Source organism: Peromyscus maniculatus, chromosome 12, assembly GCF_049852395.1.
Source record: "Peromyscus maniculatus bairdii isolate BWxNUB_F1_BW_parent chromosome 12, HU_Pman_BW_mat_3.1, whole genome shotgun sequence".
Lineage (NCBI taxonomy): Eukaryota > Metazoa > Chordata > Mammalia > Rodentia > Cricetidae > Peromyscus > Peromyscus maniculatus.
Genome location: NC_134863.1, coordinates 28,564,409 through 28,579,668, shown reverse-complemented (window position 1 = coordinate 28,579,668; position 15,260 = coordinate 28,564,409). Strand labels below are relative to the sequence as shown.

Here is a 15,260-nt window from a genome sequence, read left to right as displayed (position 1 = left end):
ACTTTCCCTCCTTACAATGGCTCAAAACAGCTATTCCCATCTTTTCCTCGTACATCGTTGGGTCCTTTTGATTTTGCTTCTGTGGCAAATTTCATTTATCATCTCCTTGCATTTCTTCCTAAGTTTAGGTTTTATTACTACGGCTCCCGATACAGCCACAATGCCACCACCTTCAGATCAACTGCCTGGCGTTAAGAATCAGTTAACTGGGGGATTTTGTTCTGACCGCCACTAGTTCAGTTGAACCCATATACCAGCCCAGAAGCAGAACATGATGTGTTAATGATCTGATTTAATTCATACATTATCTGTGTGAGGAAGGCACTTTAATTGCATATGTGAAGAAACTGAGGTTGTGGATTTTCTGGAGCCAACACTAAGAAATTGACCTGGGATTTTCAAGCTTCAAACTATTGACTAGAAAAGTCTTGATGTCGCTCCTTTGCACTGATCAAGACCCCAGAGGTTATCAGACAAAGGAAACAGGCTGAATGGCAAGTAGTACAGGGGCCTCTCCATACAGGATGTTCATTTCCTGTATGCATAATAGCCGTGGGACAGATTGGAGCGATGATCAGGGACTTTGTGCATATTAGATTAATCTAAAGGGATTTTCAAATTAGGGGCATTCCTAATCTGGCCCTTCTGTATTAACTGAAACAAAGCCACTGGGAATGGGGCCCAGGGTTACTTAGTATGCTTAAAATGCTGTCTGGAGGATTCTGCTTTAACAGTCAGGGTTGAGAACCAGTGGTCTGAGTCTTAGAGTGTGTGAGGATGGGGACAGAGGAGAGTAATGAAAGGTGAGACAGAAAATGATAGGCCATGTTGACGTTCGTCTGGCCTTCAGTCTTCCGGATGCTTCTGAACCCATATGTTCTGTCAGCAACTGGGCATATAAAACAAAAAGCAAAATCTGGTTTTTTTAAGTACAAAATTGGAAAGGAGATCAAATGTATCTGATTGTGTGCCGTGATTCTGAGTTGGTAGTGAACCCAGGCATTCTTAAACATCTGGGGTGACAGAGAGGCTCTCAGACTTCAGTTTGGACCTAGTGAGTCCAGATGCTCCCTTGTTATCTCCACGTGTGTAATGGTTATGCCTGAGTGCTGTGGATTAAAATATATATTGTAACTTTATTTTTCCTTTATTGTAGATATGGCCTTAACCCCCTTCACCTCCCCACCCCACCCCCCTACCCCCATAAAAAGTGTGAACATTGGTCATTTAGGATTTAACAGTATAGTGCTGCAGATACTATTTCCTACAGAAAGAAGCATTAATAGGGTTGGTGTCTTCAGGTTCAAATTAAAGATTCAATTGAAAATGGTATTAATAACAATATGACTGCTCATAGAAATAGTTCAGCAGGATGTCTATTAAAATTTTTTTCTAAGCTGGGCGGTGGTGGCGCACGCCTTTAATCCCAGCACTCGGGAGGCAGAGCCAGGCAGATCTCTGTGAGTTCAAGGCCAGCCTGGGCTACAGAGTGAGTTCCAGGAAAGGCGCAAAGCTACACAGAGAAACCCTGTCTTGAAAAACCAAAAAAAAAAAAAAAAAAAAAAAAAAAAAAAAAATTTCTATCATATAGAAATTCCAGGTGTAGTCTGTGGCTCGGCTGGCTAGTTTCAGTTTGGTCATATTAAAGTTATGTGGGAGCCGGCCTAGTTAATAAGTCCTCTTAGGTACCACTTAGCATTTTTATTCATCACAGTACCCCATTTTCCTTCTGAGAGTAAAGCAGGGCTTGAGTTTATCTAAGGCTTTGATCAGGCTCATACAGGAACCAAAATGCAGCCTCTGTGACTCAGGTGCAAAGCCCAGGTGCCGTCACAGGTCAGACTTGGAGAGGTCAGCTTGCTGGGCTGTGGCCGAGAATTTAGACACTGTCAGCTCTGCTTCGCTCTTCAAGGGACCTGGTGGTACAGGGTATCTGTTTTCCCCCTCTCCCCTCCCTCCAGTTTTTAAGATGGAGAAGGTGTTTACTTAATGATCAGAGTTAACTTGCAAAGTTGCTAAAGCACTTTTGTTTTAGCAGTGATTTCCTTCAGTTATGACAGCCTTTAATTTTGTCATCCCAACTGGCAGTTACTTATGTTACTTATGTGTTTATTGTTTGGGGAATTTTTTTTTTTTTTTTATTTCATCGTGAAAGTGTGACTATGTAAAACATTCTTGAATCTTAGCAGGAAAGTTTTACTGAAAAGAAATAAAATCTAGGGTAATTGCTAGGAATCTCTGGATTTCTAGCCATTCCTAGAGAGCATGCTATTAAGAATAGTGAGCACTCTCAAGGGTTTTTTTGTTTCTCTTTTTGAAATAAAATGGAGTTGATGTAATATATCATTGTCAGAAATAATAAATAATGTTTTGGAGTCGAGCACCCTGTTGATCATAAAAGTAACTATTTAAGGATTATGTCAAACTTTTTAGGTGTAGTCTTTTGTGTACTCTAGAGGAAAATCCTGGCTTTCTGTTAAATATTTAAGTGTTAGAGATCTTTAAAGCAATGCTGAATGCTTTTGTGGCACTTTGAGAATAATGATATCTACCAGTAAGAGGTAGTTGTAGATTAAAATGATTATCATGTCCTCATGCCTACTAATCCCTGCCCCCCCCACCCCCACCCCATATAGCTGAGTTGAAGCTTGCTGTTGAAGATGGCAGACCCTGATGTCCTCACCGAGGTTCCAGCAGCATTGAAGCGGTTAGCCAAGTATGTAATCCGGGGCTTTTACGGCATTGAGCACGTGTTGGCTTTGGACATCTTGATCCGCAACCCCTGTGTAAAAGAAGAGGACATGCTGGAGCTGCTCAAGTTTGATCGGAAGCAACTTCGATCGGTTTTGAATAATTTAAAGGGAGACAAGTTCATCAAATGCAGAATGAGGGTAGAGACCGCTGCCGATGGGAAAACCACGCGCCATAACTACTACTTCATCAATTATCGCACTCTGGTTAACGTAGTCAAATATAAACTGGACCATATGAGGAGGCGGATTGAAACGGATGAGAGGAACTCCACCAATCGGGCTTCCTTCAAATGTCCTGTCTGTAGCAGCACTTTCACTGACCTAGAAGCTAATCAGCTGTTTGAACCTATGACAGGTGAGACTTAACCAGTTTATGAATCAAGTAAAATAAGACGTGTACTCATTATTATTATTATTATTATTATTATTATTTTAGTTGTTCTAAATCATAGGCTTTGTAGGAGTAAATAGATCAGTGTGAATCAGCATACAGCTCTGCTGTCTTGGCTGGCTGACATAGAACTTTGAGAAGTTTTTGCACTGCCTTTTTTCTTCACAAGAAAGTGTACTTATCCGTGGAGTTTTCCCATTGATGGTCCTCCTGAAGCTCCCCCCTCCACCCCTTGTTTCCTGCCGTAGCCTGATCTCAGGATTGATTCTCTACCCCTCTGGGCCTAGTCTGACTTTACATGTGACCTCATTCTTCAGCAAATTACTTTAATGTCTATTTATGTCCATCACTTTCAAACAAGCTTATAAGTATATTGAAGGAGACCCCTGCATGGCAGGGCCTCCCTCTCGGACCCCAGATTAAGCACAAACCACACCCAAACACCTGTTTTCACAGAGAGATCCTTTATTAAGCAGAAAAGGAAAGTTAAAGTGGCTGCTTTCTGACTCAGGCAGAAAACAGCAGCAAATGACCTTGGAGGTGTAATTTTTAAGAGGAGAAAAAAGGGGAGGTCTGTTAGAATGGGCTAGGATGCAGTGGTAAAGGAGGTAGGGGACCAGGGAGAAGGGAAAGGGGGTAGGGGCATTTGTCCCAGAGGGACAAAAGACTGCCTCTGGATAGAGAGGAGACAGCCGTGGCACATAGGAAAATGGCAGTTTATAAAGGTAAAGGCCAAGACCCTGTGTTAGGATGAGGTGCTTAATTTTAATTAGGTGTGTAAATTAGGTGAGCCAAAGGGGGCTTTTGATAGCTTAAGCTTGGAAGTCAGCCTCAGGAGGCAGCACAAGGGAACAGACCATGGTGGCCAGCTTTAGGAATGTAATCTAGTGGTTTTGAGCAAGGCAGAGGGAATGGGAGAGAAGGGCAAGGCCTGCCAGAGCCATGTTTGCCAGGCCTGGGCTGGCCAGAGTCCCTTCACATACGACAATATGCGTAAATGCTTTGCTAGTGGATGTGCATTGTACCAGTAGGAGTGTGTGACTAGGCCTATGATCTGCATTTGAGGGAAGGTTCTAGAGGGAGGAGTAGCTTGAGACCTAAAAGATTAAATGAGAATTAGCCAGATCAAATAAGAGGGGAACCTTTTTTAATTTAAAAAATGGATCAATAATTTAGATCAATTAATGGAAGAGAATTGTTAACATCATACATGATTTGCCTCATTTAATCAGATATTTTACTTTGAAGAACTTTCATTAACACAATTTATGAACTGTGTTTTCCAAAAATACAGTGTGTTTGGCATTAACATGAGCAACATTGACATGCTGGGTTCAGTGGTTGTTTTTAAATTAAACTAGGCATGGGACAGTTTATCAGATACTTGGAACAGTTTTGTCTTGTTACCTTGGAGGGGGCTTATTTTATCTAGGAGAGGGTTTTTTTTTTGTTGTTGTTTGTTTGTTTTTTGTTTTGATTGTCATTTGTTATTTGAGACAAGATCTCTCTATGTGCTCAGGCTGGAAGTCACTATGTTGACCTTGAACTCCTGTTGAGCCTTCTGCCTCTGTCTCCCAAATGTTGGCATCAGACCCCCACCACCTTGCCTCGTGCATTAGTTGCTTTTTGTTACTGTGATAAAGCCGCATGCCCCAAACTGACTTCTGGAAGAAGGAGTTTATTTTGGTTTACAGTTTCAGAGGGAGAGTCGTAATGGTGGCCAAGGCATGGTTGGTGGCAGGTGGTCGGAGCAGCAAGGCTAAGATATTATGTCTTTATTTACATGCAGGAAGCAAAGGGAGCTAACTGTAAGTGGGCCCGAGTCTGACCCCAGTGACACACTTCCTCTGGCAAGGGTCCACCTCTTAATGGTCACCCTCCCTAAACAGTACCATCTGTAGGAGGTCAAGTATTCAAATACTTGAACCTGTGGGAGGTGTTTTTTATTCAAAGGTCCACACCCAGCTAGAACTCTTTCTTTCTCGTTTATTGTTTTTTTCAACACAGAGTTTACACTCTAGCCAGAGATGACCAGGAGCCCACTGTGTCACTCAGCCTGGCCTTGAACTCTTGGTAATCCTACTGCAGGCCCCTTAGCACTGGGATAATAGGTATGAGGTACAATGCTTGGCTGTGGATCTTGATCATAAGAAACTCTTATTATCTATCCTGGGTATAAGCATTGTCTGAGTATGCCAGGGGAAATTCTAGAATTTATCTGGAGCTCTTCATAAATAGGCTACCTGTGTCTTGGGATTTGCCGTTTACTCTAATAGAAATTTATTACAGAAATTTAATTTCTTACAGAAACTTGGGGTTCTGATTTCATGGATTTTGTTGTTGTTGATATTGCCGTGGTCTTGTCTTATGTACTGGATGTCAATGAAAGGTGTTATCTGGTTCCTCAGAAAGATAATCTGTAGTAATATGCTTCTACACTTATTCATCATTTGAGTCTTATTTAATTTTTGTGAAGCTTTCTAAAAAGTCATTGAGGTTATTGATCCATGCTGCTCTGAATTTCACTCATGATTAGTGTGAATGAAACTAATTGTGATCAACTGTAGCTGAAGTTTTCCTCTGTCCCAGCCTGCCAGCAATCAGGACAAATCTCTCCCACTCGCATCCCCCAAGTAAACACATAGAGACTTATATTACTTATAAACTGTATGGCCGTGGCAGGCTTCTTGCTATCAGTTCTTATATCTTAAATTAACCCATTTGTATAAATCTATACCTTGCCATGTGGCTCGTGGCTTACTGGTATTTTACATCATGCTTCTCCTCATGGCAGCTGGCAGTGTCTCCTGACTCAGCCTTCTTCTCCCCAGCCTTCTCCTCTCTTTGTCCCGCCTACACTGTACTTCCTGCCTGGCTACTGGCCAATCAGCGTTTTATTTATCAGTCAATCATAGCAACATATATTCACAGCATACAGGACATCCCTCAGCAGTCAGCAGATAGCCTTTGGAAAAGTTGTCTTGATTTACAAAGTATAGCTGGAGTTATTAGTGTGAATGAGTAGATATAGGATAAAGGCATGAAAAGATTTTTCTGAAAGAAAACTAAAGCTGAGGTGAGTGTTTTGTAGCTAGTCTGAACAGACTGTATTTTCAGTATGAGGTCAATAGTCAACATGAATGTAGGAAGATGAGGTGTGGGAGAGCAAGAAAAGCCACTTAACCCTTGATGTCACTCAGAATAGAGCACTCTCAGAAGCTTGTACTAAAGCTTAGTTGGTGACTTTTTGCTCGTGGCGCAACCTGACTTAATATAACTGAACATCTGTAATCAGTTAAGGACTCTTGTTCTCGAATGTACTTGCCACCTGATAATAATGTGGCTTTTATTGGGCTTTACGGAAGAAGAAAATGTGCTGATTGGTTGATGTTAGGCCCCATTCTGTGTGTTAATTCAGAGGTAATAAGCACTCGTGTGCTTTAATTTTTAAACTACTAATACCTTGATATTCTTCCTTTAGCTGCACATCCTCTTAGAATCCTTTGCTTCCTTCTTGTTTTGTTTAGTTTTGATCTCTCCTACCTTCCTGTGGAGAAAATGGGAAGTAAACATACATGAGGCAGGGGTGCAGGCTGGTCCTTACTCTGATAATAGTTATGCACCTTTGCAATTTGTACACAGTAGATTTCAGTCTAACCTCAGTCTTCTACTCTCCTCACAAGTTAATACTAGAGATTAATGGTGTCTCTGGTCTAAGGATGGGGATGACTAAAGGGCTTCTTTCATTCGGTTGAGAAAGGGACTTGGGTAGCCCAGACTGAACTTACTGGGTAACTGAGGATGACCTGATTCCTGATCCTTCTGCCTCTACCTTCTAGGTGCTAGGAATATGGACCTGCCATCCACTAGCTATTTGATGGACCAGAGAGCTTCCCTTTCTGTTTCTTCCTCTGCAATTTTAGGTTGAGCTGTGGTTTATTTTAGCCATCAGGGAACATTCAATAATTGGATTTGGAGCCTTCCATATTTTGATAGTTTGGGTAAAAGTTCTTAACTCAAATGTATGGGCAGCTCTTTGCCAATGAACAAAAGGAAGTAACTCCTGGATGAACTCCCCAGGAGCATGGGGATTCTGTATTTAATGAGTAAGTTATTAGTTTACTGTTAATTCACGTGTAGGCCAGTGAGCTCCTACTCTAGTATAGTTTTTCCTCACTCCTCTCTCCTTTTCCTACAGGTTTGTAGATTTTCTCCATATCTGTCATTCATGCTTTACCTTTGATCTTCCTGGGTCTAACTGTAAATGTTTGGTATATGTAGATCCTTTCTCTCCCTCCTCTCCCCCACCCCCCACCCCCCTTTTGAGTAGTTTTCAATGTGACCAGCATTTAGCAAGCAACACAGCCTGGTCATCCACACAGTTCATGCTTGAGAACTGTGCAATGCAGTTGAAAAAAAAAAAAAGAGAAAAACAAAACCTCCTAAAGATGTTTTAAGTAAATTTATGATTTTTTTTATTGGACTGCATTCATAGTTAGCATATGGCTAGTGGGCTGCGGGTTGGACAAGCCTGGTAGTCTTTGCCCACCAGTTCTGGGCTTCAGAAGTTTAATCAGACAAAAATAGCTGTTTCAGTTCCAGAAATATGGGGAGGTTATATAATTAAAACAGACATGACATGAAATCCCTCAGATGAGCAGAATAACATCTTGTGGTTCCTGAGTACATGCTTTAAGATTTAGCAAGCTTTCTAACAATGTAAATAGACTTAGTATTTCTATCTTAGCACTCTCAGCCACATGTGATGTAGTTAATGGCACTTCTGAGTTAAGTTTAGCAACATGTGTTATTCTCTTTTTATATGTTAGGGTTAGATGGAATGGAAATAGCTGTTTTCCATTTTTAATTTAAAAATATGCACCCGTAATTTCAGAGAAATTTTGCAAGAAGAAAAAAAAGAAATCACCCAAACCACCGGCCTTTTTATATTTTACCTATATTTGTAATTGTAGCCAAGAATATTTTTGGTCTCTTGGTTGCTTAATGTAGTCTTTTTTTATAGTATTTAAAATATAGTTAATAGGTCTAGTTTTCCCTGCCATAGCATGAGTACTTTGTTTTTTTGCCCTCTGTTGTAAATAAGATGTTTTGTATTCTCTTGTATATATTGCATTTTATTCTTGCTAAAATTTTTTCTCAGTAGTAAGAATTTGCCAAAAGAATGTAGTTTTTGTGACTTCTATAAATGCTTATGTGGCACTGTGGTTTTATTGTAAGTAGAATAAAATTCTGAAGTGTTGGGATTAGAAATACATTGGAAGCCTTTATTATGGATTACCTAGAGACCACAGAAACTTTTAAATAAACTTTGAGAGGGTGTAATTAGAAATTCTTATAGGAATACATTTACTTAATAAAATCTTAACATCGACATTTAGAGATGATGTAGTTAGTCATCAAATGCTGTATGTGGGGGGGCCACACCCACATGCCTATGCTGTACTCTTGGATTTAGAAGCTCTACAGTAATGGCACAAGTCTAGGGATGTAAAGGCTGCTAGGATGCTCCGCAAAGAATATCAGGGAGGTGTATAGGAGTCTTCATGGGGATTTAGCTTATTTTCTCTGGTTCCCTGGAAAAGATAGTTAATTTTAGGACTAGCATAAAAAATGTTTACTAAATAAAATAGTAAAATCTTTAGTTAAATAACTCAAAGATAGCTGACAGTAACTGAGCATAGTGGTTCACACCTGTAATCTGGGCCCTCAGGAGAACAAGATAGGATGAGTGCTACGAGTTCAAGGCTAGCCTAAACTAGTAGGTTCCAGGCCATCCTAGGCTAAAGAGTGAGATTCTGCCTCAAAGACAGCAGTGGGGATAGACCTCCTCTATTGATGAGTCAGGAGTAATTTAGAATATTCTGGTAAACTGGACATCTAAACTAGGGTCCGACATTGTGAAACTTTCAGATGTGTCAATGTTTGCCTTGATAGGACAAATTGCTTTTTCCTGTCTTCATCTCTTACTGCTTAGAGCAGGAGATGTCTTGTAAGCAATGTTTGCAGTTGCCGAAATGCTCAAAGCACAAACTCGGAAGAAATCTAGAATTTTTGCTCAATTGCTGAGTTCTCAGTCTTAGAAATTGTGTGCAAGATGCATTAATTAGAAAATTATGCCAAAAAGCTACGGAGTAGAAGAATGAGAGAAATGGGTGAGAGCATCTGCTGCTCAAGTCCAAGGACTTAGGTTCAGATCCCAGGTACCCTGGTAAAAGCTGGGGCTGGTCATGCATGTCTGCAACCCCACCCAGTATTGCAGGGTGAAGGAAGATCCAGAGAACTCACAGGCCATCCAGCATAGCCCAAACAGCAAACTTTCGGTTCAGTGAGTGCCTCAAGGGGATGAAGCCGTGACAGAGAAGACTGTCCAATGACCTGTCCTCCCATCAGTGTAAATGTGGGCTTGTGCACGTGGGCGTGTGCTCCTGCACATGCGCACATAGAGATACACCACATACGTAAGCGCGCACACAAAAGTTAGGGAAATCCCAAAGCTTCAGATTTCTTATTTTAAAATTCTGCTACTTTTAAATGATTTATTTTATTTTTAATAATGCCTGTATGTGTCTGTGTGTGTGTAGGAGGTGGGGTATGTGCACATAAGGACAGTACTTGAGCAAGCCAGAAGGGGGTGTCAGCAACCCTGGAGTTGGAGTTACAGGGGGTTGTAAGCCACCCAGTGGTGTGGAAGCTAACAGCAAACTCAGCCTCTGCAAGAGCAGCAACTACTCTGAACCTTTGAACTATAGCTTTATCCCCCAAATTCTGCTACTTTTGGTCTTTTGTTTGCTTGTTTGTTTTGAGACGGGGTTTCACTATGTAGCCTTGGCTGGCCTGGAGCTTGCTATGTAGACCAGCCCTGCCTCTACCTCATGAGAGCTGAGATTTAAGTCATTCATGACCACGCCTGGATTTGTGATCAAGCCTGGCTTTTGATCTTGACAGTTTGAGAGATTTATTTATTTATTTATTTATTTATTTATTTATAGTTTATGTATGAATGCTCTGTATGTATACCTGCATGCCAGGAGAGGGCATCAGATCCTATTACAGATGGTTGTGAGCTACCATATGGTTGCTGGGAATTGAACTCAGGACCTCTGGAAGAGTAGCCAGTGCTCTTAATCACTGAGCCATCTCTCTAGCACCTAGAGCTCTATTTTTTTTTCATTTTTTAAATTTATTTATTAAATTTAATTTTACATATCAGCCATGGATTCCCTTGTTCTTCCCCCTCCCACCCACCCCCACCCCCCCACCCCCGCCTTCCCCCCAGCCCACCCACCATTCCCATCTCCTCCAGGGCAAAGACTCCCCCGAGGATTGAGTTCATCCTGGTAGATTCAGTCCAGGCAGGTCCAGTCCCCTCCTCTCAGGCTGAGCCAAGTGTCCCTGTATAAGCCCCAGGTTCCAAACAGCCAGTTCATGCACTGAGGACAGGACCCGGTCCCACTGTCTGGATGCCTCCCAAGCAGATCAAGCTAATCAACTGTCTTATTTATCCGGAGGGCCTGATCCAGTTGGGGGCTCCTCAGCCTTTGGTTCATAGTTCATGTGTTTCCTTTCGTTTGTATATTTGTCCCTGTGCTTTTTCCAAACTTGATCTCAACAATTCTTGCTCATACAAACCCTCCTCTTTCTCACCAATTGGACTCCTGGACTAGAGCTCTATTTTTAAAATTTATTTTTGTATGTTAATGCTGACATAAGAACTAACTTACATGTGAAGAGTTGCTTTTTAGTTTTGATTCTGGCATAATATTCAGTTGATTATTATCTTTCAAATATGTCAAAACCTCAGACTTCTTGTCTGTCCACCGTATTTTGAGATGAACTTGATTGAAGCCTAGTTTAGAAAATGTATTGCAAGCTTTAGTAGTCATCTACGTACTATAGTTCATGTGCCATTTTTTTATTCCCCCCCCCAGGCATGCTACATCCCCCCCCCCTTTATGATGAGTTCCAGAACATAGGGATAGTTGAGGGTTAAACTAACTAAATGTCCATTTGTGGGCAGACAAAAGCCAGCTCCCTTGATAAATTCAGTTTAGGGGGAGGGATTGTATTTTGTATATCATCAGTACATTTAAGATCTTCTCAGTTTCAAAAAATACTAAACCTATCATATTTTGGCCTTTTATGTACACATTTATTTTTGTAGTTGCTGTTTGTTAAGGGATGGATTAATTTATTTTTATGATAGGTACACTAATTATGTTCCTGTCATGTGTGTTAGATAATAGTAATTATATTTTTCATCTATTTTCCCATGTCCAATTAAACTGAAGCCATTTGCATTAGGAAAGTAGTTTGAAAATTGGACAGAATTAAAAGTGACTTTTTGAGATATCAGTATTTGACTTAATATTTTGATATATGTATCCCCCTAAATGAACTCTTGTTCGTTTGTAACAAAGTAATGGGCAGTGTTTTGAAGAAGTAGGTAGTAGCTCGCCACTGCTAAAGAGTACCCAGGTCCTGGCAATTGTCCCCTCAGAACGCCCCCAAACCTCTATACTTGGAAGGCCGGTGGGCCAGACTTGATGAGGTCTTTCGGATTTGGGACTGGTTTGCCCTGTCCCAATTCACAGCAGCCATCTTACTTGTATCTTGTGAGCAGCAGGGCTCACTGCCCAAGTGCCTGAGGGCCTTCCTCCCCCTCTTTGGAGTGTCCACTCATGTTCCTGTGGTATCAGAAATGACTCCCTTGAATTCCTCGTGTAAGAAGTGAAGCAGTATCCCCTTCTTCCACGGTTTCTTCTCTATCTTTCCCTTTTTCATGATGCTTGTCCATAGTCGATGATGCTGTTTATTTATTATTTATTTCATCTTGACTACCTGCCAGTGAATATGAGCATCAGGAAGACAGCTCAGAATAGGATGGGCTGGATTTAGGAAAACATAAAGTGGAAAAGCCGTGGGACACCAGACCTGCTGTTTTTGGTTGAGGCTTCTGTGCAGTAGTCATGTGATCTTCTTTCTCCCTGTCCAGCCCTGAGGATGTGGGCTGCATCGTGACTCACTGCAGCACTGCACTTTATCAAAGTAGTTGGACCTATTCTTGATTTTTAAATTTAACCTTTGTAATTTTTTTTTAAAAATTTAAATTAAAAAATTTTTTAAACTTTTTAAATTTAAAAAAAAGTGAAGGAAAAGTGGCTAACTGCTCTGCCAGTCTGACGGACACCTTTGCTAGTTCTTTGACAGCGAGTCATGGACAGCGGTGTGTAGCCCTGTGATTGCCTGTCATTGAAGGAGGAGAGAGGCATGCGGTCTTCAGTAATTCATTGTCTGGGGACTTGACTCTTGCGGCCTTCTGTCCCTGAGTGTCATCAGTTGCTATCTCTGCCCCTTTTCTTGATTATGAATGTCCCAAGCACCCCATTGTCAAACGAGGATGCTAAACGGGCTTCTCATTTTGGTTTTGTTTGTACTTAATATTTCCTTGGCTGAATACTCCCTGGGTAGCATTAGTTAAAGCAAGCAACTTGTGAGAGGCAGGCAAGGTGCAGGCTTGGCCCAGCATAACCAGCACTTACATTTTCTTCTGTTTCCTGACTTTTTTGACCTTTTTGGTTGTTTTTCTTTTACCCCTTTCATCCAGGTCCTTCTCTCCCACCTTCTCCACTCTGAATTCAGTTTTGATCTTTTCTTATATTTGGAAAGTGAACATGGTGTAGAAATTCCTTTCCCATTTTCTTTGAAGTGTGACTTGCCTTCATTACAGAGTGAGGACATTGCTGTACTATCAAATAGATGGTCCTAAAATCATTCTGAAATGCCTCTTTGTAAAAGTATCTTTTTCTCCCTGCTTCAAGTGCCTATTTGCAACTGGATTTACTTTGATCCTTCTAGCAAACACAATAGGTTAATGGTCAGCTAAGTAAATGCCAGCCATGTGATGAGCACTTAATGCTTGTTCAGTTCTTTGATAGTTTCTTCCTTTCTCTAGCCCTTCTTAAGGAGAGGACTTAAGCAAGTTTGATAGATAAGAGTTGGCAGAGATGATAAGTTGGAGTAGGGTGTGTGATTTGGATTGGTACAGTGAGTTTAGTCTTTTGAATCAGACAAATTTGTGTTTTGAATCCAGGTTTAGTGGTTTTTGTTTTCAAGATGTAATCCAGTAAACTTAGTGTCTCTAAGCTTTTATTCTCGTATGTTTCAAACTTGAACAATATTATTATTCAGACTTGCCTCTGATGAGTGAGTGCATGGGAGTATTTATTAAGTAGCTTTCTTTGTTGATGGTTTGTGAGAACAGATGACCCCTTTCCTTGTCAGTCCCGTCATTGTCAAACTGCCACGGAATTGGTGTGGCTTGCCTGTTCTCTCTTAACACGGCTTGGCTTCAGTGTTTTTGCCCTGTGTTTGTTTGTTTGTTTGCTTGTTTGTTTGTTTGTTTGGTTGGTTGGTTTATTCTTGTCTTTTCTGTGGAAAAGGTGGAATGTGCACTGGGTTTGCAATTCCAGTGTCTTCTCCTGTACTTGGCAGTCTGTCCGTACAGAGTGGTTTAGTCACATGAAGCGTTATCATTAATGACCTGATAGCAGCTTGCCACCAACCGTATACTGAATTCCTTGTGGAACTTTGAAAATTCATGTTCTTATTCCCCACTCCAGACCGGTTGGATCAGTGTTCCTGGGTAGGGCTTAGGTATTTCTGCTGCTAGAGCAGATCACCATTTTAAAATATTAGTTTCGATGCCCTATGTTCTTTCCCAAACCTTCTGGTGACTGAAGTCAGAGTCAGAGTAAAGCTTACTGTTTGAAGCACTCTTGCTATGATCCCGTTTGTCTTGTAAACCCCAGGGTCACCAGTCTCTTTGATAACTGCATTCTTACCAGACTGAAACTGCTGCTTACTACCTACTGATGATGATCCGGGACAGCCTGTTTCCTTCCCCATATTTCCTTGGCCTCTGGAATAAACTTCTATCTTATAAGTCCTATCTCAGAAAAGCAGAGCTTTTTTTCATGGCCTTCTGATAAGCCTTCTCAGGCCTCAGCTAGAAGTCACATAGCTTCTTTGGACTCTAAAACACTAGTGTGTTTAATTCCTTCTTGCATTGGCCCTGATCATTTCGATCTATAGGTAACTTGCTTCTCTGTTAAACCTTAAGCTTATTGGTGACAGGTTCTTTGTGAATATCTCACCACCACTCTTAGTATGTGTTGAATTTCTGTGCTTCCTCCCTCTCTCATAGTCCACCATCCTTTCTGATTTTGGAAAGCTGATTTGCATCTTCATAATGCATAGTAAAGTTCATAAAAATGATGATGGTATGGTAAACCAGTGTGACATCATTTTCCATAAAATGTCACATTTCTTCATTCAACTTTTGACAGGCTGCTCCTTATTTACAACTTCTGCTTTTGTGGTAATACAGGACTCAGATGTCAGTCTAACTTTCTCTGGAAATGTTTGCCAGATATGGTTGTTAAAAGGGACAGTTTCCCCTAGGATTCTCTTGTTCACTCTGTCTTAGAAGTAGAGGTATTGACTGATCTTTTAAATATCCTTTTCCAAGAAAGGTTATATAGAAGCAGACTTAGGTAATAAGAGATCATTGTTTCTAGAGCAAAAAGTGCTTACTTAGTATAATAAAAATATTATCTTCCTCTAAAGCTTGCTTATTGACTACTCAGTATTTAGTGATTTAGTAGCTTTATAATATATATATATATATATATAATATATCTGGGTTCCTTTTAACTTTAGGGTTTCTTTTCCTGTAACAAACCAACTACATGTACAATTTTCACCTGGTCCTCTTATAAAGGTAGGAACTGAGGCTCAAGAAACTAACCTACGTAATTATTATTCATGGAAGTAATATTAGCTAGCATCTGTACTTAAGCCAGTTCCTAAACTCCAGTTTCCTTTCAGTGATACAAGAGGGTCAGGTGGTAACTGCATACACTGGGTATGTGAACAAGAAAGAAACCCTAAAGCCAGACTTGCTGGTGCTCCCCCGTAATCTCCACGCTTGAGAAGTGGAGGCAGGAAGATCAGCAGTTCAGTGCCAGCCTTGGCTTACATACTGAGTTAAAGGCCAGCCTGGGTGGCATGAGACCCTATCTCAAACAAATAAACAA

At 40.9% G+C, this 15,260-nt stretch overlaps 1 protein-coding gene across 3 annotated transcripts in view; it reads left to right on the top strand.

Annotated features, from left to right (window-relative positions):
• The window catches only part of Gtf2e1 (general transcription factor IIE subunit 1), a 32,036-nt gene that overhangs the window by 1,635 nt on the left and 15,141 nt on the right, over positions 1-15,260 (top strand). For all 3 annotated transcript variants that reach the window (XM_006975725.4, XM_015994615.3, XM_076548841.1), the window contains one exon: positions 2,637-3,108. In XM_006975725.4, the coding sequence (XP_006975787.1) occupies positions 2,661-3,108 (448 nt within the window). In that variant the 5' untranslated portion in view covers positions 2,637-2,660. The remainder of the gene's footprint in view (positions 1-2,636; positions 3,109-15,260) is intronic.